The sequence below is a fragment of the Rhinatrema bivittatum genome, chromosome 1 (assembly GCF_901001135.1).
Source record: "Rhinatrema bivittatum chromosome 1, aRhiBiv1.1, whole genome shotgun sequence".
Lineage (NCBI taxonomy): Eukaryota > Metazoa > Chordata > Amphibia > Gymnophiona > Rhinatrematidae > Rhinatrema > Rhinatrema bivittatum.
This window is the reverse complement of record NC_042615.1, coordinates 568,906,157-568,932,383: the sequence shown is the minus strand read 5'-3', so window position 1 is coordinate 568,932,383 and position 26,227 is coordinate 568,906,157. Positions and strand designations below refer to the sequence as shown.

At 45.1% G+C, this 26,227-nt stretch overlaps 1 protein-coding gene across 4 annotated transcripts in view; it reads left to right on the top strand.

The window, feature by feature from the left end:
- FANCC (FA complementation group C) overlaps positions 1-26,227 on the top strand; it is a 566,530-nt gene that overhangs the window by 459,580 nt on the left and 80,723 nt on the right. For all 4 annotated transcript variants that reach the window (XM_029617560.1, XM_029617551.1, XM_029617542.1 and 1 more), the window contains 2 exons: positions 1,198-1,297; positions 18,804-18,879. In XM_029617560.1, coding sequence (XP_029473420.1) covers positions 1,198-1,297; positions 18,804-18,879 — 176 coding nt within the window. The remainder of the gene's footprint in view (positions 1-1,197; positions 1,298-18,803; positions 18,880-26,227) is intronic.

The following is a 26,227-nucleotide window of genomic DNA, read 5'->3' as shown; positions in this document are numbered from 1 at the left end:
ACTAAGCTACTTTTCTATTCATAGACTTAGTATGTTCTTGCCTTGGTTTATTTGTTTTTTAGTACTTTTCAACTCATGTTTTATTGTTATTTTTTATTTATCACCTTTCTAATTAAAATCAAAGCAGTTTACAGTCAAAATATATTAAATGTATGAATACCTAAAAAGTAATAATGTAAAATCTAAACAAGTATAAAATAATTCCAGCCATCATTAATATAGACTAATACAGTTTCAAACAACTTTCACCTACTGCTACTAATCACTACATAAACTTCAGCTATTAATTTTCAATTCCAAATGCCTGCCTGAAAACACTTAGGAACTGGTTCATTCTGAGGGTACAGAAGCTTGATAAATTCTGAAAAAATTCACTGATCCAGGTCCAGGTTTAAGGGAAAGCTTGAGCCTGATATCTACTCCAATATGGGTAGTCATTTTCATTAGGGCTGGAGTTGAAAAGTGCTCGAAAATTCCATGGGCAAACATGATTTCACTTCCTTCCTTGTTGCTTTTTTTTTTCTGTGTTAATGGTCATGTTATGGGTTCTATTAAAAATTACTGATTAACGCAATAAATGAATAGATTTTTATGACGTGAAAAAGTGATTGTGAGACCTATTTATCAAATTACATTAATGTGTGTTAATGCACGTTGTTAGTCAGTGGGCCCCATTAATCTCAGTGGGGCCTATTGACAAATAACACGTGTTCATGCAGGTTAGCACAATTTGATGAATACATCCCTATAGTTTTCTATCTCCATTCCTTCTCATGTGTTCATCATTTCCTTGTCTTCTTCTGTTCTTTCTGTTTTTTTGTGCCCCCTTTCTCTCTCGTCTTAAATCTTCTCTCATCCCTTCTTTACCCCTTTCTTCTTCCTTGCCTCTCTCTCTTCTCACCCTTCGTTAAGTGATTGTTATTGAAGTCAAGTTCTGCTAGAACAAACCCTATTTACAAACAACAAATTATTTGTTCCCCAGTCCATTTATGGATGGTGAAATAGTATATCTTTCTGTAAAATGAGAATATTTGTTTCTTCAGCTTCCACGCTGGCACAATACCTCTATAAGGTCAGATATAGCTAGAGGCTACAGTATTGAAGAATGCAATGTCTTTTTCTTCCCCTTCAGTTAATAGTAGTTTGATTGGCAGCTTGATAATCCAACTTGTCACACTTAAACTTTTCTGTGTTCAGGAATGCACTTCTGGAAACAGATGGAAGTTCAAAGGTATTGACCATTATCCAGGTGTTTACACAGTGTTTTGTTCAAGCACACCAGGAGGATAACAGGAAGGTTAGTTGAATTGGGGGCGGGAAAGGGGTGGATTGTTTTAAGGAGCCTATATGTATGTTAATGTAAGAGAAAAAAATATTGCAAAACTAGGTTGTGCTTTATTTAAACATAGCATTCTTTTTATCTTGCTTTAAATCAGTCTGTCAAAGGTCATTAATTAAAGCTTATAGTATTGTTATAGGGCTGGATCTGACAGTAAGTGGGAGAGTGGACCATTGTCATCTTTCTTTCTATATAGTATGGGGCCACCTTACAACATTTGTCGTCCCCCCCCCCTCCGCCCCCCGCCCACAGTGACTGGTTCCTATTTTTGCAAGTTTACAAATACGCACATGCAAAAAGTCACAAACTTGTGAATGGCTGAAATATTCTGTAGGCAAAAATTCACTTCACTCTTTCATTGTCCCACTTTTCTCTGATTGTTCATTTCAAATAGAATTGTTGGCTTCCATTCCTGATTTTGTTCCAATATCCAGTAAACAAGATTTTGTTATGCAAAGTTATAGCAGTATTATTTTAGTGAAAAACTGACAATCAGATTGCCATACTTTACTTCAACAAACAAGGGAGAATGGGTTCTTTTCCATGATATAAGGAAACCATCCAGGTTTTGGAGAATGGGTTCATCAGCTATTGCCCATGTCCATATCTGGATGGTTTCCTTATATCATGGAAAAGAACCCATTCTCCCTTGTTTGTTGCAGTAAAGTATAGTATTCTGATTGTCAGTTTACACTAAAATAATATTGCTAGACATTAGGTGTTAGAACATAGTGAAAGCATGGCAAATTGTTAATAGCTCAAGGAGGTTAATGTGCTATTTGGTATACTGTGAGGACTATGCACTCAAACTGAAGGCCTTGGCTGTGTGCTTCTGCACCAAGAAGAGATGCATCCATATTTAGGATAACATGATGTGGAGCTATACAGAATGATGAATCTGTTGTTTAAACTTTCCCTTGTTAGCCACCAATATAGGGAATTTTTAAATGCCTTTCAGGCTGATACAGTACAGTGCGCTCCAGCAGAGCGCACTGTTAACCTGCATTTGGACGCGCGTTTTTGACGTGCTAGCTTTACCCTTTATTCAGTAAGGGGAAATAGCATGTCGAAAACGCACGGCCAACCCCCCGAAACTAATAGCGCCCGCAACATGCAAATGTATGTTGATGGCCCTATTAGTTATTCCTGCGCGATTCAATAAGTAAAATGTGCAGCCAAGCCGCACATTTTGCTTTCAGAAATTAGCGCCTACTCAAAGGTAGGTGTTAATTTCTGCCGGCACCGGGAAAGTGCATAGAAAAGCAGTAAAAACTGCTTTTCTGTTCACCCTCCGACTTAATATCATGGCGATATTAAGTCGGAGGTCCCAAAAGTTAAAAATAATTACAAATTTAAAAAAAAAATAATTTAAATCGGCTCGCGGGTTGAAAACCAGACGCTCAATTTTGCCGGCATCCGGTTTCCGAATCCGTGGCTGTCAGCGGGTTTGAGAATAGTCGCCGTCAAAATTGAGCGTCAGCTATCAAACTCGCTGACAGCCGCCACTCCTGTCAAAAAAGAGGCACTAGGGACACGCTAGCGCCTCTTCTACCGCGGGCCCTCATTTGCAATACTAAATTGCGCACACAGGAGAGTGGCCTGTGCGCTCGCCCACTCTCCCGTGACTTTTACTGTATCGGCCCGTTTGTTACTTATATCTTGTTTAGTAGGTTTTGGCAACACTGATTTCCCTGGAATTTCAGTGTCCATTGAGATTATTTCCCATGGAACCTGGCCATAGGGACAATGAACTACAGACACCATGTAACCCATCAGCCGAGTTCCTATACCCTTATGAGTGATCTCTAGACCAGCAAGTAGTAAACCTCTTTCTCCGCTGGTGATCTCTGGCGATAGATTTGCTTGCCACCAGTTTGAATAACAAGGTACAAACTTTTTGTTCCAGGAGGGACTCTCAACACAATCTAGCATCAGATGTCTTGACAATTCACTGGACAAAAGGTCTTCTCCATGCCTACCCTCCATTACCACTCATAACAGAAATCCTAGTGAAGCTCAGAAAACAATGTGAAACTATGAACCTTAGAGCTTTGTTCTGGCCCAAACAAGTACGATTTCATCTTCTCGTTCACTTGTCCATAATCAGACCAGTTCAACTAGAACCTCGCCCAACCCTTGTATCTCAGAATCAAGGTTCCTGAATCCATCCAAACATCAACTCCTTTGCTCTAGCAGCATGGATGTTGAAAGGAAGTTGATGTTTTCATTAGAATGTTCAGACACTGTTTGTCATGTGCTATTTGCATCTAGAAAATCTTCCACCAGATCCTCTTACAAATTCAAGTGAAAGATCTTTACTGTTTGAGTAGGCAAAGGCATAGTTTCCTTCTCTTGTTCTCCTCAACAAGTATTTGATTATCTTCATCTTTCTGATTCTGGTATGAAAACAAATTCAGACATCTTAGTGCATTTGGCATTTACCATGAACTAGTTGACGGAAAACCAGTTTTATTCAATGCTTAAGTTGCTTTACAAAAGGCCTACTCCAACTAAAGGCGCCTATAAAACCACCTGCACTTTCCAGGGATCTCAACATGGTACTCACACATTCAACGAGAGAACCTTCTGAGCCCATAAATACTTGTTAATTCTTCTAGTGGCTGTTACATCCACTAGAAGAGTCAGTGACTTAACCATCATACACAAAATTCTTCCATGATGGAATAGATTTGCACACACCTCCAACATTTTTTTTTCAAAAGTAGACTCCAACTTCCACATAAGAACATAGAAAAATCTATGCAAGGTTAGATCAATGGTCCATTGAGATCAACATCCAACTTTGCCAGTCCAGGTCATCTGGAAGTACCTTGCTCTCCCCAAGAATTAAGAGGGGAAATCAAAATCTATCTTGCTAATTATTTATGGAACTACAAGCTACACCATCCACTGCAGCTCAAGGTATGCACTGGATGCTAATGTCAGCAAACTGCGGTGGTGTATCCCTCCAAGTCTGCCCCTTTAAAGATACAGGACTCGTGGGATGGTGGCGATTTCAATGCTGCTGTCCCATGAACTCCTGCACCAAAGGGGCAGGCTCGGAGTGCTTTGCTTCTCATGTTGCTCTAGTCAGCACCACCACAGCCCAGAAGACTGTCCCACCGGCCCACAAGTGGATTCCCGATCCCCCAATAAGGTAATCTGTTCCTTCTGGTGCTGTACACGGAGAGCACCAATTGCAGGTTGCTTTCTTTCCTGTTCTGCTGGTTGCTGTGTTCCCTTGTATGGGAAATGTGAACATTGTATTGTTCTTTTACATTACAGAAACCTGCTTAATAAATAGTCAAGAAAGCGAGACCAATATTTCTATTGGGGCAACCTCAGCACAGGCAACAGATAAGCAATGAATTTTGCACAGGGGGACATCTTAGGATTGGAAAGTGATGTTTTTCTTTGTGTCCCCACAATTCAATTGTTAGGCAAAACGCTGTTAGTATTCCCATATAACTGAAATATTAATTAACAATATCACTAGTGAGCAAATGTAATTGATTCTTAAACAGTTGGTTCACTGAGGTTGTGGAGGATAAATAAAAGCAAGTTCTATAAATAACTGGCTTCTTTCAAACAATGTTGTGGTGTACTAATCAACTCACTGATCCAGGAAGTTTAATCTTATAGGAGACCCTAAATGGTCTTTGTCATCTGACTGATCACTTAACTTCCCAAGTGTTGAGATCTAGCATCAAAAGGAGAGGAACATGGTTCTTTTTTTTCTATAACATGTTAAATTATAGGCATATCATAGATCCCCCTTCTGCCTTGCTTCACTGCCATCCCATCTTTTCTCCCTAGCTCTTGTAGGCTCATTTCTTTTCATGAATGGGCCATTTCATGCATGTAAGTATGCATTTTTCCACACATATAGAAGATGATTTTCTAACAGTCTGCACATAAGTTAGCTTTGAAAATCCTCAGGTAATCAGTTGAGTATGCACAAAAAATTTCCTTGCACAAAGTTTTGCCTGCTCCAAGCAAGCTTAAGTTGTACGGGATAATTTACGAGTGTATTTTTTAAAATAAAAAAAAATTATGTAAATCGCAACTTTGCCCTAACTCCAACTTCCGGAATGCTTCTCCTCGGTGCGCACACAAAGTATGCGCCAAATCGGGTTGCATGCCTACTCATACGTGTATTGGCCCCTGTTTGATTTTCAAAATGCCATTTATACACATAAAGCCAAGGGCTCGTGTGTTCTAAGTCACTTTGAAAATCAAGCCCATAGAGAGCAATTTTCAAACTGTCTACGTTGGGACAAAGCCTCCATGTACTTCTTACCTCTGACATTGCACATGCTTTCTGTACTGGTACCTTATTCATGGAAAATCATGCTTGTAGATTCGTAAAAGCATGCTTTTTCTCCCCCAGCAAAAACTCAGCCCCTAAATATAGCAAATAGTGAACGCGTTGTGGAATGCATGTACTTTAACCTATATCGAAACAGCCACATTAAGTTTTCAGACAGCCAGTTTGCCTATGTACATCACTATTTACTCAAATAAATGACTTTGAAAATTGTCATTAGGTGGTGTTTCCCAGTTTGCTCCTGGAGAGGCACACCCAGCTAGTCGGGTTTTCAGGATTGCCACAATGAATATGCATGAGAGAGATTTGTGTAAACCCCCCCCCCCTTAACTCAGTGTCACCTCCAGATGCTGCACGGGTGATGAGAGACACTGTTGTAGCTCTGGGATCAATCTGAGTCCTCCAGGGATTGCCAGGAGGAGGGAACCAGAAATCTTCTGGGAGGCCCAAGGGGAAACTTACAAAAAAAAAAAAAAATCTCCACATTGAAAATTGGTTCCAAAAAGAGAAAATAATTTATTTCCCAAATTCTAAACAGAATCTTCAATATCAGGAACAGAAAAGTAATCTCTGGTTCAGTCCAAGTAGTAAACAACAAAACCAGTTCAGAATCTTACAATAGAAATCTTCTTAGAACAAGGAAACGCAATAACAGTCATTACCCCCAAGGTCTTTGGAGTAGCATCTTCTCAACCAGAAAAAATCATTTTAATGTCTTCACCTTAGCTTCCCCAGTAAGTACGAACACCACTGAACTCTAGGGTTCCTTCTGGCTGGCTCCCAGTGATCTTGAGCAGCCAAGTCTTCCACCACACCACCCTGTTCTGTTGGGTAATCAGCTTGGACTGTCACTACTCTGTCTATCTTCTCCACTCAAATCTCCAGTGCAGTGCCTGTGGAAACACTTTTTTTCTCACAGGACAAGCAGGATGGTAGTCCTCACATATGGGTGACATCACCAGGATGGAGCCCTCACGGAACACTTTGTCAAAGTTTCTAGAACTTTGACTTGGCACACTGAGCATGCCCAGCATGCCACCTAACCCTGCATCCAGCAGGGGGTCCCCCATCAGTCTCTTTTTTTCCATGCAGCAGTAGCCACGCGGTTTGAGGAGTTCTCACAGCTTTCCTCAAGGAATTTTTTCAAAAAATGTTTCAAAATTCACCCCATCCGGGGTCCCCCTTTCGACTATCGATACCCACAGACGTAAGGTAAGGCTTTACCTCGTTTTTGCTGTTGATTACCGGTGGTTCCCCTTTTTAGGCCTGATGGACACCGACCGCATTGTGGTTAAATTTTTTTCAAACTCTATGGTGATGGGTTTTAGACAGTGCCCCGACTGCGGACTGTGTCCATTACGGACCCGCATCAAGTATGTGTCCTGTGCTTAGGGGGTTACCCATGATGTCGCGACCTGTACCAATTGCGCCCAAATGACGCCCAAGGGCTGCAAGGGTCGCTTAGAAAAAATGGAGTTTTTGTTCCAAACTAAGCAGCCTACCCCTTCCAAATCATCGGCGTCTCGTCGACACCTTGGCACCGACCGGCCTCTGGCGATTCCTGTCCGCCTAGTTCTCTGCCGAAGAAATCCTCCTCAACGTCCTCGGTGCCGGATCAGCCCGAGCACCGAGAAAAACATCAGCATCAACACCGAAGGCTTCATCTGCCGATCCAACTAAGGCATCGACATCTGCATCGGTGGAGCCACCGAAGAAAAGGACCCGCACGGATGAGCCACCATCCTCCTCCAAGCAAGGGTCACCGAGGCGTTCCCCACCTCCAGTAGGGCCGAGAGCCGAGATTCCACTTTCACCGGTGGACCCTCCGGCGATGACAGTGCAGCCTCCAACTCCGGACCTGGTCCTCCAAGCACCAGCCTTCCGTGAGGAATTGAACTGCATGGTTCAAGAGGCAGTCATCCAGACTGCATGGTTCAAGAGGCAGTCATCCAGACACTGCAAGGACTCCCGCCTCCATCGGCACCAGCACCAACTCTGGTTCCTGTCACCGACCCGATGCCCACGGTGCTGGCTCCACTCCTGGACAGGTTAGACACGCTCATCGTAGCGCTTCCAAAGGTGCCCTCAAAGACACCGGTCTATCCACCGACACGATCCTTCTTTCATCGGAGGATGAGGAAACACCTATGCCGGTGCCTGTCCCAGGGCCTTCAGGAGTTCCTCCACTGACGCTTCCACTGAGATCACCGGTGCCCATCCCTTCTTCGGTGCCGCATCAGCCTCTCTCTGTTCCTCCTTTGATGCCATCGGTGCCACCTCAGATTCCTTCGAGGCTAAGACCGGATCCATCGGGGATAGGCCTTTTCCTCCCTTCAGGAGGCCCGCCTGAATCAGGAGACCAGCCATATCAGCCCTGGTCTGAATATACCTCGGATTCCCAGGGTTCTGATGATATTCCTTCTGAGCCATCTCCTCCTGAAGAGAGAAGACGTTCTCCCCCAGAGGATTTGTCATTCATTAGCTTTATTAAGGAAATGTCCGAGGCCATTCCTTTTAAGCTTCAGACTGAAGAGGATTCCAGACACAAAAAAGTTCTCCAGTTTGTAGACACCCCCAAGGAGATGATGTCTATACTTGTGCATGAAGTCCTCTTAGATCTTCTCCAATGTAACTGGGAATATCCAGGTACGGTGCCCCTAGTTAATCGCAAGACCGATGCCACCTACTTAGTTCAATCTGCTGCTGGTTTTCAGAAGATCCAGTTGTCTCACCATTCTGTAGTGGTGGAATCTGCCCAGAAAAAGGCAAGAAGACCTAGGCCTCATTCTTCCACACCTCCTGGAAAGGAGCAGAGGTTTCTGGATACCCTGGGATGCAGGGTATTGCATGTATCCATGCTCATTTCTCGTGTCGCTGCTTACCAGCTTTACATGACGCAGTACATGAGGAATATTTTCAAGCTTCTCCAGGACTTCTCGGACTCCTTGCCAGATGAATTCCAAGAACAACTCAATGCCATCCTCAAAAACGTTCTGGATGCTGGAAAGCACAAGGTCTGTGCAGCGTATGATATCTTCGATTCATCTTCTAGAGTGGCTGCAGCTGGTATAAGTGCCAGAAGATGGGCATGGCTCAAATCCTCAGATTTATGGCCTGAAGTTCAAGAGCGATTGGCAGATCTCCTCTGTACTGGTGATAATATTTTCGGGGACAAGATTCAGTAGACTGTCACACAGCTCAAGGACCACCATGAGACGACATGCCAACTCTCGTCTGTGCCCTCTGATTTTCCCTCCACTTCAAAACAGCCGTTTCGAAGGGAGCCTAAGAAGACAACTTATAAGGCTCGTAGGTACTATCCTCTCCCATCTTGCAGTCGCCCAGCCATACCGTACCAGAAAGGTCAGTCTCGCCAGTCCAGACCTCAAAAGACCCAGCCAGCTTCACAGCCTGGCCCCACGTCAGGGTTTTGACTCCCGGCTAGAGAGCAATCGTCAACCTCCACTACCGTCTCTGCCAGTAGGCGGCCGTCTGGCGGTGAAATGACACAAGCGGATCAGTGGGTCCTTTCAGTGGTGTCTCAAGGTTACCATCTCAACTTCCTTTCAGTGCCATCGGACTCCCCTCCACGGCTGCGGTGGAGTCTATCCAACCACTCACCACTCTAGAATCAGTACTCCCTTCTACAATGGGGAAAAGGATTCTATTCTCGGTATTTCCTAATACCAAAAAAAATCAGGAGGCATTCATCCAAATTTGGATCTACATGCCTTAAACAAACATCTTCAAAAGGAAATGTTCAGGATGGTAACCTTGGGATCCCTCCTCCCTCTTCTTCAGAAGGGAGATTGGCTTTGCTCTCTAGACCTACAGGATGCATACACGCATATATCAATAACACCATCTCATCGACGATACCTCCATTTCCTGGTCAGACGCAGACAGTTCCAGTATTGAGTATTGCCATTCGGCCTAGCATTGGCACCTCATGTCTTCATGAAATGCCTGGCAGTAGTAGCAGTGTACTTTTGCCAACAGAGCATCCATGTCTACCCCTACCTAGATGACTGGTTGCTAAGGGCCCCGTCAGAGAAGGAGGTACTACGATCCGTCCATCTAACCCTGCAGCTACTACTGTCACTGGGATTTCTAGTGAACTACCAAAAATCCGATCTCGTTCCATCGCAGATCCTGTCCTTCATTGGAGTGGACTTGGACACCGTTCAGGCAAGAGCATTTCTCCCAAGAGATCGTTCCCACGCTTTAGCTGCCCTTGCGATTCAAATGTTAACTCATTGCTTCACAATGGCTTGCCGATTCCTCATCTTGTTGGGTCACATGGCGTCCTCAGTTCATATAATGCCTATGGCTCGCCTGGCCATGAGGATAACCCAGTGGACCCTAAGGTCCCAATGGTCCCAGGCTCATCATCCAATGTCCAACATTCTCCATGTCACCAGGCAACTTCATCTCTCATTAGCATGGTGGAGTCAAGAGTCCAATCTTCTCAAAGGAATACCTTTTCAATCTCCAGTTCCTCAGGTGATATTAACGACAGATGCTTCCACCCTCAGTTGGAGAGCCCATGTCAACAACCTGCAAACTCAGGGAACCTGGTCTGCACAAGAGTAACAACATCAGATACATTTTCTAGAGCTCTGGGCCATAAGATATGCCCTAGTGGCTTTTCTGGATTGCCTTACCAACAAGACAGTCCTGATCCAAACAGTCAACCAGGTAGCGATGTGGTACATCAACAAGCAGGGTGGAATGGACTTATTCCTGCTGTGTGAAGAAGCAGCACAGATATGGTCCTGGTCTCTCTCCCACTCCATGTTTCTCAGAGCGACCTACCTGGCAGGCGTGGACAATGTGCTTGAGGACAAGTTGAGTCGGACCTTTCATCCCCACGAATGGTCCCTAAATCCCACTGTGGCAGAGGGAATCTTCCAACGGTGGGGCTATCCACACATAGATCTCTTTGCATCATGTCACAACCGCAAAGTGGACAATTACTGCTCCCTACATCGCAGTTTCAAGACACCACCAAGGGATGCTTTCGCCCTCTCTTGGCCCCAAGGCCTCCTATATGCATACCCTCCACTTCCACTCATCTGCAAGACTCTCGTGAAGTTACATCAGAACAAGGGCTTAATGATTCTCATAGCCCCTTACTGGCCGTGGTAGGTTTGGTTTCCCATCCTTCACGACCTCTCAGTCCATCCTTATGTTCGCCTGGGAGTGGATCTATCTCTGATAACTCAGAACAACAGACAGCTCCGTCATCCGAACCTCCAGGCCCTGTCACTGACGGCATGGATGTTGAAAGGCTAGTTCTACAGCCTCTAAACCTCTCGGACACTGTATCCCAAGTTCTCGTAGCTTCACGGAAGCCTTCCACAAGGAAATCTTATCTCTCCAAATGGAAAAGGTTTTCCTTATGGTGCACGTCGAAGGACATTGAAGCTTTTACCTACCCCACTTCGAAGTTCCTAGACTACCTCTGGTACCTGTCGAAGGCTGGTCTACAATCTTCCTCCATCAGAGTGCATGTCGGCGCCTTAGCCACATACCATAAAGGCGTGGGGGAGGTCTCAATATCAACACAACCCCTAATAGCACGCTTCATGAGGGGTTTACTGCATTTAAAGCCCCCACTGTGTCCTCTGGCCCCTGCTTGGGATCTCAATGTTATATTAGCATGGCTCATGAAACCTCCGTTTGAGCCTCTACACTCCTGCGAGCTACGTTATCTTATGTGGAAAATGCTTTCTCTCCTAGCCATAATGTCCACTCGCAGGGTTAGTGAGCTACAAGCGCTAGTAACATACCCACCTTACACAAAATTTCTCCATGACAGAGTGGTACTTCACACTCACCCTAAATTTTTACCAAAGGTAGTATCTGAATTTCATTTAAATCAATCCATTATACTACCTACTTTCTTTCCAAAACCCCACTGGCATCCAGGTGAGCGAGCGCTGCATTCCTTGGACTGCAGGATGAACAAAAAGAAATAGATGCCTGTAGTCTTATACAAATCCTTTATTGAAGTGGAGACACAAGGTAGCCCGACTCTGGCCGAGTTTCGCCACTTCAATAAAGGATTTGTATAAGACTACAGGCATCTATCTCTTTTTGTTCATCCTGACGGCTTTTATAGATCGCCTTCCTTTCTGCTTTTTGGGTCCTTCCTTGGACTGCAAACGTGCGTTAGCCTTTTATTTGGAATGCACTGCAGCCCATAGAAAGTCCACCCAGCTGTTTAACTCCTTTGATAAAACTAAATTAGGAGTTCTGGTGGGCAAGCAGACCTTATCCTCCTGGCTAGTGGACTGTATCTCCTTCTGTTACCAGCGCGAGAAAGCGCACTGTATAAGAGTCATGGCAACCTCAGTGGCGCACCTCTGTGGTGCCCCTTGCTGACATCTGCAAAGCTGCGACATGGAGTTCTTTCCATACCTTTGCGGCTCACTATTGCCTGGACAAGGCTGGCAAACAAGATTCCATTTTTGGCCAGTCTGTTCTGTGTAATTTATTCTCAGCTTAATACCCAACTTCCTGCCAGCGACCCACTGGAATGTCAGGATGCCCTCCTACCCAAAACCCACCCCTGTTGTTGTGCCTGTTGCATGCCTTTGGGTGTTTTTGGTACATTTACTCAGGCATCCTCAGCTCGCTACTCACCCATATGTGAGGACTACCATCCTTCTTGTCCTGTGAGAAAGCAGAGTTGCTTACCTGTAACAGGTGTTCTCACAGGACAGCAGGATGTTAGTCCTCATGAAACCCGCCCGCCACCCCGCAAAGTTGGGTTCGCTTATGATTTCTTCTTTTATTTTTTTGCTCCTACTTTTACTATAAACGAGACTGAAGGGGGATCCCTGCGGGAATCAGGGTTAGGTGGCATGCTGGGCATGCTCAGTGTGCCAAGTCAAAGTTCTAGAAACTTTGCCAAAGTGTTCCGTGAGGGCTCCATCCTGGTGATGTCACCCATGTGATGACTAACATCCTGCTGTCCTGTGAGAACACCTATTACAGGTAAGCAACTCTGCTGTGTCTTCTCTCAAAACCCATCCCATATTGGGGAATGCTCCCCCTGCTATTACCCAACCCTAACTACACTATTACTCAACTTTAGATGATGACATTTATTTTTTATTTATTTGCGTTTTTTCTATACCGGCATTCATGGTTAGAAACCACATCATGCCGGTTTACATGCAACAAGGGGTGAGAACAAAGAACGGAACATAAACAAGTGCAAGGAGATCAAAAGTTACATTACAACAAGGGTCTTAAACTTGGAGGAGAGATAAGAATAGGAGAGCAGAACTGTAAGGATTACATTATTTACATTATATACATTATACTGTGAAGTTTTTTGTATAAATTACTATCTCTTATAAAATTGCTATCATTTAGTTAGGATCTGGGAAGGCTTGTTTAAATAGCCAAGTTTTAAGTCTTTTTCTAAATGTTGGAAGGCAGGGTTCCTGTCTCAGTTCTGGTGGGATGGAGTTCCACAGAGTAGGTCCTGCTGAGGAGAATGCCCTGTCTCTGAGAGTCTTATGGTGAAAGGTTTTGGCAGGAGGAGCTTGTAGTGAATCTCTATAGGATTCTCTGATTGGTCTGTCGGAGGTATGTTTTTTAAATGGGATTTGGAGGTTAAGTGGAGAGAGTTGATGGAAAGCTTTGTAGATGGTGGTAATGGACTTATATAAGATTCTATAGTGAACTGGTAGCCAATGTAAGTCTTTGAGAATCGGGGATATGTGGTCTCTTCTTCTTGTGTTTGTCAAAATTCTGGCCGCCGTGTTCTGAAGCATCTGGAGGGGTTTAGTGTGGGAAGACGGTAGACCTAATAGAACGGAATTGCAATAATCTAGCTTAGAGAAGATTATTGATTGCAGGATTGTTCTGTAGTCGTGGAAGTGGAAAAGTGGTTTAATTCTTTTTAAGACGTGCAGTTTATGAAAGCAGTCCTTAGTGGTTTGATTTATAAAAGATTTTAGATTTAGCCGATTATCAATGATTGCCCCTAGGTCTCTTACTTGTGCTGTTTGAAAGCCGGTTGGTGAATTTGAGGCGAAGTTACTGTTTTCGGGGGAAATTATGAGTAGTTCGGTTTTTGATGAGTTTAGGATTAGATTTAGACTGGAGAGGAGGTTGTCAATTTTTTGAAGGCAGTTTTCCCAGATTTTAATAGTATTTGTGAGAGATTCTTTGATGGGGATGACAATCTGGACGTCATCTGCGTATAGAAAGTATTTGAGGTTCAGATTGGTTAAGAGTTGACATAGGGGGAGGAGGTAAATGTTAAAGAGCGTGGGGGAAAGAGAGGAGCCCTGTGGGACTCCTAGTGTGGAAGGATAAAACTGTGATTCTTTGTTATGTATTTTGACTTTGTATCCTCTGTTTCCCAGGAATGATTTGAACCAGGCAAGTGCAAAGCCTGTTATTCCGATGTTCGCTAGTTGATTTAGGAGAAGGGAGTGATTTACAGTATCAAAGGCGGCCGATAGGTCGAGGAGTATCAGCAGGTAGGCATGACCTTTATCAAGGCCCATGATTAGGTAATCTGTCAGGGATATGAGAAGTGATTCTGTACTTAAGGATTTTCGGAAGCCATATTGAGTGGGGAATAATATATTGTTGTCTTCAAGGTATTCTGATAATCTGGTGTTGACTAATTTTTCCATTACCTTAGCTATAAAAGGGAGGTTGGAGATTGGGCGAAAGTTGGAGGGATCTTTGGGATTTAAATTAGGTTTTTTTAATAGAGGTTTGATAGAAGCAATTTTCAGGTCGTCTGGATAGATTCATTGGGCTAAGGAACAATTGATAATGTCAGTCAAGGTTTTGGAGATGGTATCTGGAATTAGCAGCAGTAGTTTGGAAGGGATATGGTCAAATGGGTGAGATGAGGGTTTCATTCTCTTCAATACTGATTTGGTCTCTGATGTTGCAATGGGTTCGAAGGCTTGTATAGAAATATTTTTGCAGTGATGGAGGTATGTGCTGATTGGAGCTAGGGTATTCGGTTTCAGCTGTGATTGTAGATTTGAAATTTTGTTACTGAAGAAGATGGCCAACTCCTCTGCTTTTTCGTGCGCTTGGTTGAGTGGAATGTCTGGTGGGTTGACTTGAGTTAAGTTCGAGACGTAAGTAAAAAGGGCTTTTGAATCAAAGATGAGGTGATGGATCTTGTGAGCGTAGTAGTCCTTTTTTGTTTTTAATGTAGTGCTCTTGTAAATGTGAAGGGCGAGTTTGTAAGCTGAGAGGGAGGTCGGTGATGGTGCTTTACGCCATTTACTTTCTTTTTGTCGAAGGGAATGTTTGAGTTTTTGGAGTTCTTCGTTAAACCAGGGTTGTTTTTTGGGGGCATTCCGTTTCGGTTTTTTTGTTGCCAGTGGGCAGAGTTTATTTGCTGCCGATAATGTGATGTTGGACCAGGAGTGGAGAGCTGAGTTGGGAGTAGCGATGTCTATATGAGGGAGTTCTAGGACAAGGTGTTCGTGAAGTTCATCGGATGAACAAAGATTTCTGTAAGTAAATTGAGGTTGAGGATTGAGTTTGTTGCTTGATTGTGCCAGCGAAAATGTGGTGGAGATTAAAACGTGGTCTGACCAGGGGACTGATTTGCATATGGGTGGTGCTGAGTGTGAGATGCCTGAGTTTACAAAAATGAGATCCAGAGTGTGTCCTGCTCTGTGGGTGGGATTGTTGATTATCTGCTTGAATCCCATGGCGGTCATGGCGTTTAGGAAAGTTTCACAGTTTGTAGAGGGAGAGGGATTGTCAACATGTAAGTTAAAATCTCCCAATATAATGGCTGGAGACTCAAGGTTTAGGTTGGTCGCTATTAATTCTAGAATGGGGGAGGCATCAGAATCCAGAAGCCCCGTTGGGGCGTAAACTAGGATGATTTGCAGAAGGTCTGATTTGAAAAAGCCGGCTTCGATTTTTGTAGGAGAGTATATTGGGAATTGTGTAAGTCTCAGCTCTTTTTTGGCTGCAAGAAGAATACCCCCTCCCCTTTTTTTCTGTCTGGGGATAGAGAAGAAATCATGGGTTTCAGTTGGAAGTTGGTTTATGAGTGCGGTATCCGTATTTTTAAGCCATGTTTCCGTTATTGCGCAGAGGTCTGGATTTGTGTCCAGTAGAAGGTCATTGAGTATTAGTGTTTTTTTGGTAAGAGATTGGGCGTTGAATAAAATCAGAGAGAAAAGAGCTAGGCCTAGCGTCTGTGTAAGGGGGGAAATCATGATGGGAATGAGTGATTTATAGGTAGGTGGACGTGAAATCACTGAAGGATTTCTTGTGAACATGGACCTTTGATGGAAAATTGGAATTGGGAGACCAATAGGCATTGAAGCTTATAGTCACTGGAAAGCTGGAGAGCTGGTTTTTAGCGAGATTGATTTGTGATTTCGGTGAAGAGGATTGATGAGATTGATGAACAACCGATGATTTGGAGGGATGGGCGCTGGATGAGCTGGATGATTGCTGGTGTGGAGGGATGAGCGCTGGATGATTGCTGGTGTGGAGGGATGAGCGCTGGATGAGATGGATGATTGCTGGTGTGGAGGGATGAGCGCTGGATGATTGCTGGTGTGGAGGGATGAGCGCTGGAAGCTTGTCTGACTAGTACAGGTATGATTGGATTTGGATAGTGTGGCAAGGCTGAGTAGTGATGGTAGGAGTTACTATTAGAGTCTCACCATAACCTCACCAGAGGCTCACAAAGGGGCGCACTAAGGGGCAAGCCCCTTAGGTCGCGCTCCTTCGGGCGCGCGACGCCCAGGCGCGCGACACTGGGAAGTTCTTAAAATTTAAAGTCCCCGATGGCTCCTTCTGATAGGCCGGGTGCCTGTCGGGGGCGTGGCAACACTCACCGCGTGAGATTCTGGGTCGCTTCCTTTTGATTTTTTAGTTGTTTCCTTTTTTCTTTTCAAATTGAATTTTTGCTGCGCCTTCTCTGCACGGCTCGCTAAAACGGAAGCGGGCGGGCTCCTGCCCCGACTGGGCCTCGGGAGCCCCATCTTATCTAATCCCTCCGTCAACCTCTCCTAAACAAGATAGATCTTACATTTTGTAGATCTCTACAGGCACAAAGCTCTCTGACCTTTTACTGAACTTTGGAGAGCAGGAACCCTCCCGAAACCACCTTAGTGACCCTATGTAGGGTTACATTTGCATTTGCAAATCTATCCCATGCATTTTCATTACAGCTATCCTGAAAACCTTCAGGAGAAGGTTGAGAGATGCTGTCATAAGGTTATCTCTACTTGATAAATAGAATACATTGTTTAACCCATAAAATTAGTGCATTCAAATACAGAATTATAAAAAAAAAAAAAAGAAAGAAATAGAAAATTGGTTTGTTAAAGGCTCAATTCAACCAAAATCAAGACTTGCAATAGTTTATGGCCTTTCTTTGACTCAAATAAGAAATGGTAAAACATTCTGGGAGTGGCATGACTGATCATTCTCACCTTTGCTAAGTGACCAAAGCCTTTTTATTCACTTTAGGAGTTGGTGGAGAATCAAATTTTATGGATCGTAGAAAATGGAAATATTTTAAAAGGCACCCATAGAAATGATTAGAGCTGCATGGCAGATATTCTTGTGCCTCGAGGCAGGAGGATTTCAGAGTCAGTGCAAGTGAACATAAATCAGTCCTGGAAGAAAGGTCTATGGTGGATTTGAGGGCATCAATGGAGTGTGTGTAGTGGTGCCCCCTACCCTTATGTGGCACCAAAATCTTTATCAAAGCAGTGGCAAATGTTTTATTTTTCAGGCCAAATATCTGTTTCAGCAACAGGTAAAATTTAGCAAAAAAAACACAAGTATCTCCCACTATTCGCTACCTTCCAATGTAAAGCAACTTGTATGAATCAGGCTCTCGATAAATAATTTTCATTATACCCACTCAAAACTGATATTGGGATGTACTGAAACTCTTAACTTGCTGCCCTTAAAAACACAGATGATGATGTCAGAAAAAGGCCCTTGGTACATCTAATCTTGTGTCTGCCAAGAACAGATTTATTGAAAGATTAGATTTTGTACAATAGAGTTATCTATCGAAGAGGTTCCTAGTGAAGAGCGTCTTCAAATAGCATGAGGTGGAGAAACAGCTCCGTATTGCATAATTTCTCATTGTTTATTTTGTAAAGTACTCGAGGCTGGTCTGAAGTTATTACAGTTTAAATTGTTACAGCTCAACAGAAGTAAGAGTTTTAATGGTTTAGTTTATAGTTTTCCAGTGGTGCTTTTAAGTGGTGCTTGGAGAGTTCATGGAAACTTGATATTTCTTGTACAGCAGTGTTGGTAGGATCCAGACATATGATGGAAATGATGTTATGATGCCTTGCCCCCTCTCATTATGCCATGGACAAACCATGGCATAATGAGAGGGGCAAAGCAGCATAACAGGTCACAATTATCAAATGTCAAACTCAAATATATATGAGGGGAAACTGATAGTTGAACTATCTTTTCTGTGGTGGTCAGTTTGTGAAAACCAATACATGGCTAGGAAAAGTCTGCAAGAAAACTCAACACTCTTCAGTCTCCTTTGATGCTGTACAAGAGTAAGGTTTTTCATGATCCAAATGAACATGTTCTTAAAGAGACATTTATTGTAGAGATAAACGGCTTTGTTTTGGACTCCAACAGCATTTTACTTGGGTCTTAAAGAAATGCCTGCATGATCAAAGGAAAGATTGCAAGATAAGCATAGTTCAGTTGTTTATAGTACAATTGTTTTTTTCTTAAACTGAATGTCCTTGCAGTCTTGTTTTCCTTGCTGTGCCTCAGTTTTTCCTATAGAGAAGTCAGATCAGAACCTGAAATTTCCTGTTAGACACCTGCTGTTCTCAGCCCATGGAGGACCTGAGTGTTATACAAAAATGGACCTTGAAGGGAGAGCCAACTATTAGACACACCTATTGCACCTCCCTCTGATGTGCTGAAATTACTCTCGAAAGAAGATTACAGGTTGTTACAGATTTGGTTAGTGCAGGGAATGAAGCTGGTTTAGAATAGTTCACTATTTAGAAGAGAATGAGAGAGCAACTCCTGACGCAACACAGGCAATGCTAGGTAGAGCTGGACAGAACTTTTTGGAAAGCAGTATTTTCAATTAAAGTGACTTTTTGTTTGTTTTAGCATAAGCTGCCACTGAAGACCTACTTTCCACATAATCATCCATCACTTGTGATGGCTCTACTCAGCCAACCTCTAGGTGAGTTCTGCATAGCCATGGATTGGTGTTTTTAATATATGCTAATAAAATTCTGTTTTGGTTTGTTTCCCCTTTGGCTGGAAGCCTCTGCCAGTGCTGCAGTGTGGGCCTAGATTGATCCAAGGTTCCATGTAGCAAAGCCAAGGTGACTTTGACTATCTAGCACCATCTAAGGAGCTGGAGGAATGGAGCATAATGCCATAAAACACAGCCTATGATTTCCTGTAATGTTGTGGGTAAGGGTCATAAAATCTGGCCCTTGCTACAGATTTTGCTATTTTCCTCAGAATCACAGCAAACCAGCAAGCATAAACATGGCCACAGGAAAAGTAAGCCAGTCAGGAGTGGACAGGTGAGAGTGTACAAGAGGGATAAGGGCGCTCTCACTCTCCTTCTGACCATCCTATCTTTTTTCCCTCCCCCACTCCATAAGAACATAAGAAATTGTCATGCTGGGTCAGACCAAGGGTCCATCAAGCCCAGCATCCTGTTTCCAACAGTGGCCAATCCAGGCCATGAGAATCTGGCAAGTACCCAAAAACTAAGTCTATTCCATGTAACCATTGCTAATGGCAGTGGCTATTCTCTAAGTGAACTTAATAGCAGGTAATAGACTTCTCCTCCAAGAACTTATCCAATCCTTTTTTAAACACAGCTATACTAACTGCACTAACCACATCCTCTGGCAACAAATTCCAGAGTTTAATTGTGCGTTGAATAAAAAAGAACTTTCTCCGATTAGTTTTAAATGTGCCCCATGCTAACTTCATGGAGTGCCCCCTAGTCTTTCTACTATCCGAAAGAGTAAATAACCGATTCACATCTACCCATTCTAGACCCGTGCTAATCCTCTCTGTCTCTCCACCACACCGATCCCAATTTTCCCCCCTCACAGGCTGACAGTAAGAGAATGGCACATCTTTCTTTACTGTCCAGGACTGGATTTACTGTTTGAATTGCCTGGGACACCATAGAGAAGTCTGATATCCCAGGTGGTTCAAACTACAACTGGCCCGGGGCAGTAGAGGGCAAGGATGTGGCCAGGTTGGTGAGGGGATGAAAGGGGATCAGAAGACGTTCATAGTATGAGGCTATCAGCTTGTGGGGAAATGTTAGGATATCCGCATGGGAAGGGTGAGGGGAAACGAGAGAGGGATTCACTGCCGGGAGGGGGGGGGTTATGTGATGCCATTGGGGAGTGGGTGGGCTATGAGCGGGTCCAGCACCCAGACCTGTGTGTAAGAGAGTGGGAGGGAGGGAGAGAGAGAGAACAGGAGAGAAAAGAGTTGGGGATCAGAGAGGTGGGGAGGATTAGATCTGAGGGCAGTAAGGGATGGGGAAGGAAGGAATCGAAAGAGGAGCGCAAGGAAGGGAGAAGGAGAGAGGAACAAGGGATGAATGGTGGGAGGAGAACTGAGGTGATGGGGGTGTCATTGCCCTGGTCATGATTTGGGCTAGTTGCATCATGCCAGTGCTTGATCTCATTCAGCTGTGTTTATAATGGCACTAATGTGTTTCATGCTGTACTGGTGATGGTTAGGAACAAACAGTAATAATTTATATTTAGGAGAAGGACAATTTTCAAAGGGTAAAGTGGCCTGTCTGAATATTGCGCCCCCCCCCCTCCCACCCCACTCCCTCAAATGCCACTAAAAGAATGCACAGCTGCCACAATGAACATACTTTTAGCCAATAAAGAGGGTAACATTTTATAACTCTGCGGGTAAAGTCTGCATTTAGCTTCTACAGACAGACTTTAGCCAGCATTTTCAAAGCAATCTTTTGAAGATAAGTTCATTTTGAAAGTGCTCTGGTAATTGGCTCAGTACACACACACATGATCTCATGTAAAATTACAGCATCTCTTGGGAGGACATTACTTGCATGGGTTAGCTTCCGCACATGCTTTCTAAAATCAAAAAGGATGCACGTAATTTCCAGCTTCTAGAATGCCTCTGCAGGCGTGTGTAAAAATACGTGCACAACCATGTTACAAGTGTACTTCATGCGCACTGAGCCCCGGGCGTTTTTATAGTACCCATTTTTGTGCATGAAGCCAGGGTTTATATGTGAAATTGGCTTTGGATACAGTCCTCTGAAAGGATGTGTTCTTGTGAGCATGTTTAGGGCAGGGAAGGAAGAGAGCACGTGTAGGAGCGATTTTGCTGACCCCAGCCCCCACCCCGCCACTGGGGCCACTTGCACACACAGCAGGCACAAAGCATGCAGACTCTTCATGCTGCGCACTTGCAGTGGCTCGTTTTCAAAAGCAAAGAAGGCGGGCTGTTTCTGTTTGAGAACTGGCGCAGTGTACATGGGATAAAATAGTCCATGTACTTTCCACACCTTGCGGGCTGTTGAAAGCTCTGCCCACAGAGTGGCTTGTCCAGTGTCACAGTTTATTTGGCATACTATGGAATCTCCTTTATTTTCAGACTTTTGTTCTGTTTATTGTAATGCTCCTCCCGACTTTCCTCTTTTTCATGTCCTCCATGTCGCCTTTATTTTTTAATTGCCTGTTTCTTCTGCTTGCATATAGACTCGCACCTATGCAGCCAAGCCTCGGCGTAGGATGCAAAAGCCAGTACCCTAGTGACATATACCTGCACCTGTCCCCCTCCACATACACCCCCCCACGGAAGCCTCACTCACATACAATCACCCACATACTCAGCCTGAGCTAAACTCTGGCACATATTACAAGCACCTCCCTTCCACCCCTCACCCCATCATACAAACACACACAGCCAGAGACAAACTTGCACATTGCAGAAATTCCAGTCTTTCTGTTGTCCTTTCTCAGGTTCAGGACACTTTGCATGGTTAATTAGGTTCACATGTAACAGGGTTATTTGCAAATGGACTCCTAGGGGTGAAACAGCATTTTATGCACAGAAATGAGAAAATTGCCCTCCCAATAACTTTTATTCTCACAGGACAAGCAGGATGGTAGCCCTCACATATGGGTGACATCACAGGATGGAACCCAATCACGGAACACTTTTGTCACCTTTGACTGGCACCTACTGGGCATGCCCAGCATGGCACTAAACCTGCAGCCAGTAGGGGTCCCCCTTCAGTCTTCTTTTTTCCGCACAGCAGTAGCCACGCGGGTTAAGGAGTTCCACAGAGATTCCTGACAGGAGTTTTCCTCACGGAATTACTAAAAACTTTCATTCCCCACAGGGGTCCCTCTTTCGAAATTTTGACTCCGCGGTACTCCGGTAAGTTTTTTACCCGTTTTCGGTTGATTCCCGTTGAGTTTGGCCCTCGTGGCCTACTGGCCGTCGACCGCACCGTGACTAAATTTTTCAAAGGCCATGGTGTCGGGGTTCCGTCGGTGCCCGGACTGTACTCGCACAATGTCCATAACAGACCCGCATAAAGTCTGTGTTATGTGTCTCGGGTGCAAGCATGATGTCCTGACTTGCACCAAATGTGCCTTAATGACACCAAATGTCGCAAGGCGAGAATGGGGAAAATAGATTTTCTCTTCCGTTCTCAAACTCAAACGCCATCTATTGCATCGACGTCATCTGAACCGGCACCGTCCACTTTGTGCCAATATCGGCCACCAGCCGGAGACTGTCCGGCGTCAACAACTTCTCAGCCTTCGACTACCTCTACTCCCCCTCAGGATCGAGGGGATCGTAGAGAGAAACATTGGCATCGACACCGGAAGTCTCGGACCATCGATGAAGGAAAATCTGAGCTTCCATCGAAGAAACCCCGTCCAGAAAAGGCATCAGCCCTTTCTGCAACCAAGTCACCGAGGCAACCCTCACCCGCTCGGGTATCTGGAGCTGCAACTCCGCCTTTAACGGTGGTCCCTCCGGCTATGCCTCTACCTCCTCCTTCCCTTACGGAGCTGGGGCTGCTTGCTCCAGGTCTCCGTGAAGAACTGAATCGGATGGTTCAGGAGGCCATCGATAAGGCGATGCACAGACTTCAAGGTCTCCCGGCGCCAAAATCGGTGCCGGTCAAGGAACCGACCATCGATCCCATGCTGGCAGTTTTGGCACCGCTGCTCTTGAAGATGGAAGCGCTCATAGCCGCTTTTCCACCGATGGATCCTGAGTCACTGATGGTTCCAGTGGCTTCCCCGCTTACCCTGTCATTGGGAGGAGAAACACTTCCGCATTCCTCCATTGAGAGTCCTGCCGATGCCTCAATCATCGATGCCAATGCACCCATCGGCGCCATCAATCCATCCATCGATGACCTCGATGCCTTCATCTGTGCCTCCAGTACTTCCCTTGATGCCTTCAGAGCCTAGACCAGGACCTCCAGGAATACCATCATCCCGTCTTTCTCAGGTTCCTAGAGGGGCAGGTGCTGATCCCTATGACACCTGGACTGACTATTCATCTCAAGACACCCATGATTTACCATGCCACCTTCCCCTACTGAAAGTAGGAAGCGTTCTCCTCCAGAGGACTTATCCTTCATAAACTTTGTGAAGGAAATGTCTGAATCTGTTCCCTTCCAATTATAGACTGAGCAAGATGATAGGCACCAAATGATGGAGCTGTTACAATTCCTGGATGCTCCCAAGGAAATAACTTCCATCCCTATTCACCAGGTTCTTTTGGATCTTCTCAAAAAGAATTGGGAACACCCTGGTTCCATAGCCCCAGTCAACCGAAAGGCAGATACCACTTACTTGGTACAGTCAGCCCCAGGGTTCCAGAAACCTCAGCTTGATCACCAATCTGTGGTTGTAGAATCTGCCCAAAAGAGGGCAAGATGCTCAAAACCCCATTCTTCCTTCCTCCTAGTTAAGGAGCAGAAATTCCTGGATGCCATTGGCCGGAATGTCTTCCAGGGTTCAATGCTCATCTCTCGGATCGCCTCTTACCAACTCTGTATGACCCAATATAACAGGGTCTTATTCAAGCAGATACAGGACTTTGCAGAATCCCTGCCTCAGCAATTCCAGGAACAGCTTCAAACCCTGGTACATAAGGGTTTAGAGGCAGGGAAGCATGAAATAAGATCCTCTTATGATATCTTCGACACTGCTTCCAGGATATCTGCAGCTGCTATTTCTGCAAGAAGATGGGCCTGGATTAAGTCTTCGGACTTGCGCCCTGAAGTACAAGACAGATTGTCTGATCTGCTCTGCGTAGGAGACAATCTGTTTGGCGAACAGATTCAACGGACGGTGGCGGAACTCAAGGAGCATCATGAGACCCTTCGCCAACTCTCTCTGATGCCTTCTGAGTATTCCTCCAAACAGCCATTCAGGAAGGATACTAAAAAGTCATTCTTCCGTCCAAAGAAGTCCTATCCACCACTGTCTAGAACTAGTTCCACGAGACCTTTCCAAAAGGCCCAGTCTCGTCAATCTCGGAAATAAAAGCCGCAAGCAGCTCCTTAGTCGGGCCCTGCTTCTGATTTTTGACTCCTGCATAGAGAGCAGCAGCCAGCTTCCACTGCCTCAGATACCAGTGGGAGGTCGATTATGCCATTTCCACAACAGGTGGCACAATCACCTCAGACCAGTGGGTCCTTGCCATAATCTCTCAGGGTTATCACCTGAACTTTCTCTCCATCCCACTGGACTCCCCACCTCTGCTGACGTGGGGAACATCTGACCACTCACCACTCCTGGAACAGGAGGTCTCCCTCCTCCTCCAGTACAGAGCAATAGAACCAGTACCCTACTCCCAACAAGGTCTAGGATTCTATTCCCTGTACTTTCTAATCCCCAAAAAATCAGGCGGCGTTCGTCCAATTCTGGACCTATGTGCCCTCAACAAGTACCTCCACCGAGAAAAGTTCAAGATGGTAACCTTGTGTTCCCTTCTTCCTCTTCTGCAAAGAGGAGACTGGCTCTGCTCTCTAGATCTCCAGGACGCGTACACACACATTGCGATAACTCCATCTCATCGCAAATTTCCGAGATTTCTGGTAGGCCCTAAGCACAATCAGTACCAAGTGCTACCATTCGGCCTGGCATCTGCACCATGAGTCTTCACCAAGGGCCTCGTAGTAGTAGCAGCCTTCCTCAGGACTCAAGGTGTTCACGTCTACCCCTATCTAGATGATTGGTTGATCAGGGCTTCCACTCAGCAAACTGCTCTGCCTTCCCTACATCTTACCTTACACACTCTGATTTCACTAGGATTTCTCGTCAACTACGAGACATCCTGCTTAGTTCCGTCTCAAACTTTGTCCTTCATAGGGGCAGACTTGGACACCCTTCAAGCAAAGGCATTTCTGCCTCGACAACAAGCTCTCACTCTCATTTCTCTCGCACACCAGCTACAGTCTCAGTACCACTCGACTGCACGCCACTTCCTCATCCTGCTGGGACACATGGCGTCCTCAATACAGGGTACCCCAATGGCCCGCTTGGCCATGAGAGTCATGCAGTGGATGCTACGGTCACAATAATCTCAATCCGTCCAGCATCTGTTGACAATTGTCCACATCACTGACCCACTTCGTCAGTCTCTAGCCGGGTGGAAAAATCAGATCAATCTCCTCCAAGGCCTATCCTTCCAGGCTGCAGACCCTCGAATAATTCTCACCACCGATGCTTCCAACCTCGGCTGGGGAGCTCATGTCGCCAATTTGCAGACACAAGGACCTTGGTTTCCAGAGGAAGCCAAACACCAAATCAATTTCCTGGAGCTGTGAGCAATCAGATATGCTCTCAGTATTTCAGGATCACCTTTCCAACCATGTCATCCTGATTCAGACGGACAACCAGGTGGCCATGTGGTACGTCAACAAACAGGAAGGGACGGGCCCCTACCTACTGTGTCAGGAAGCTGCACAGATATGGGCGGAGGCCCTCTCCCATTCGATGTACCTCAGGGCCACCTACTTGCCGGGAGTGGACAATGTGTTGGCAGACAAGCTGAGTTGCGCCTTTCGACCGCACGAGTGGTCTCTCAATCCCACAGTGGCGGACTCAATATTCCAAAGTTGGGGTTATCCTCACATAGACCTCTTTACGTCACCTCAAAATCACAAAGTAGAGAACTTTTGCTCTCTCACGCGCAGCCAACACTCTCAACCAAGAGATGCATTCTCCCTCTCATGGGCAACTGGTCTCCTATATGAATTCCCTCCACTTCCACTTCTCTCGAAAACTCTCGTGAAGTTACATCAGGACAAGGGAAGCATGATCCTGATAGCACCTCACTGGCCACGCCAAGTGTGGTTTCCAATACTTCAGGACCTCTCCATTCGCAGGCACATTCCCTTGGGAAAGGACCCACTTCTGATCACTCAGAACAATGGGTGCCTACGCCACCCCAATTTTCAGGCCTTTTCCCTGACGACCTGGATGTTGAGAGGTTAATTATTCAGCCACTTAACCTTTCAGAGCCAGTTT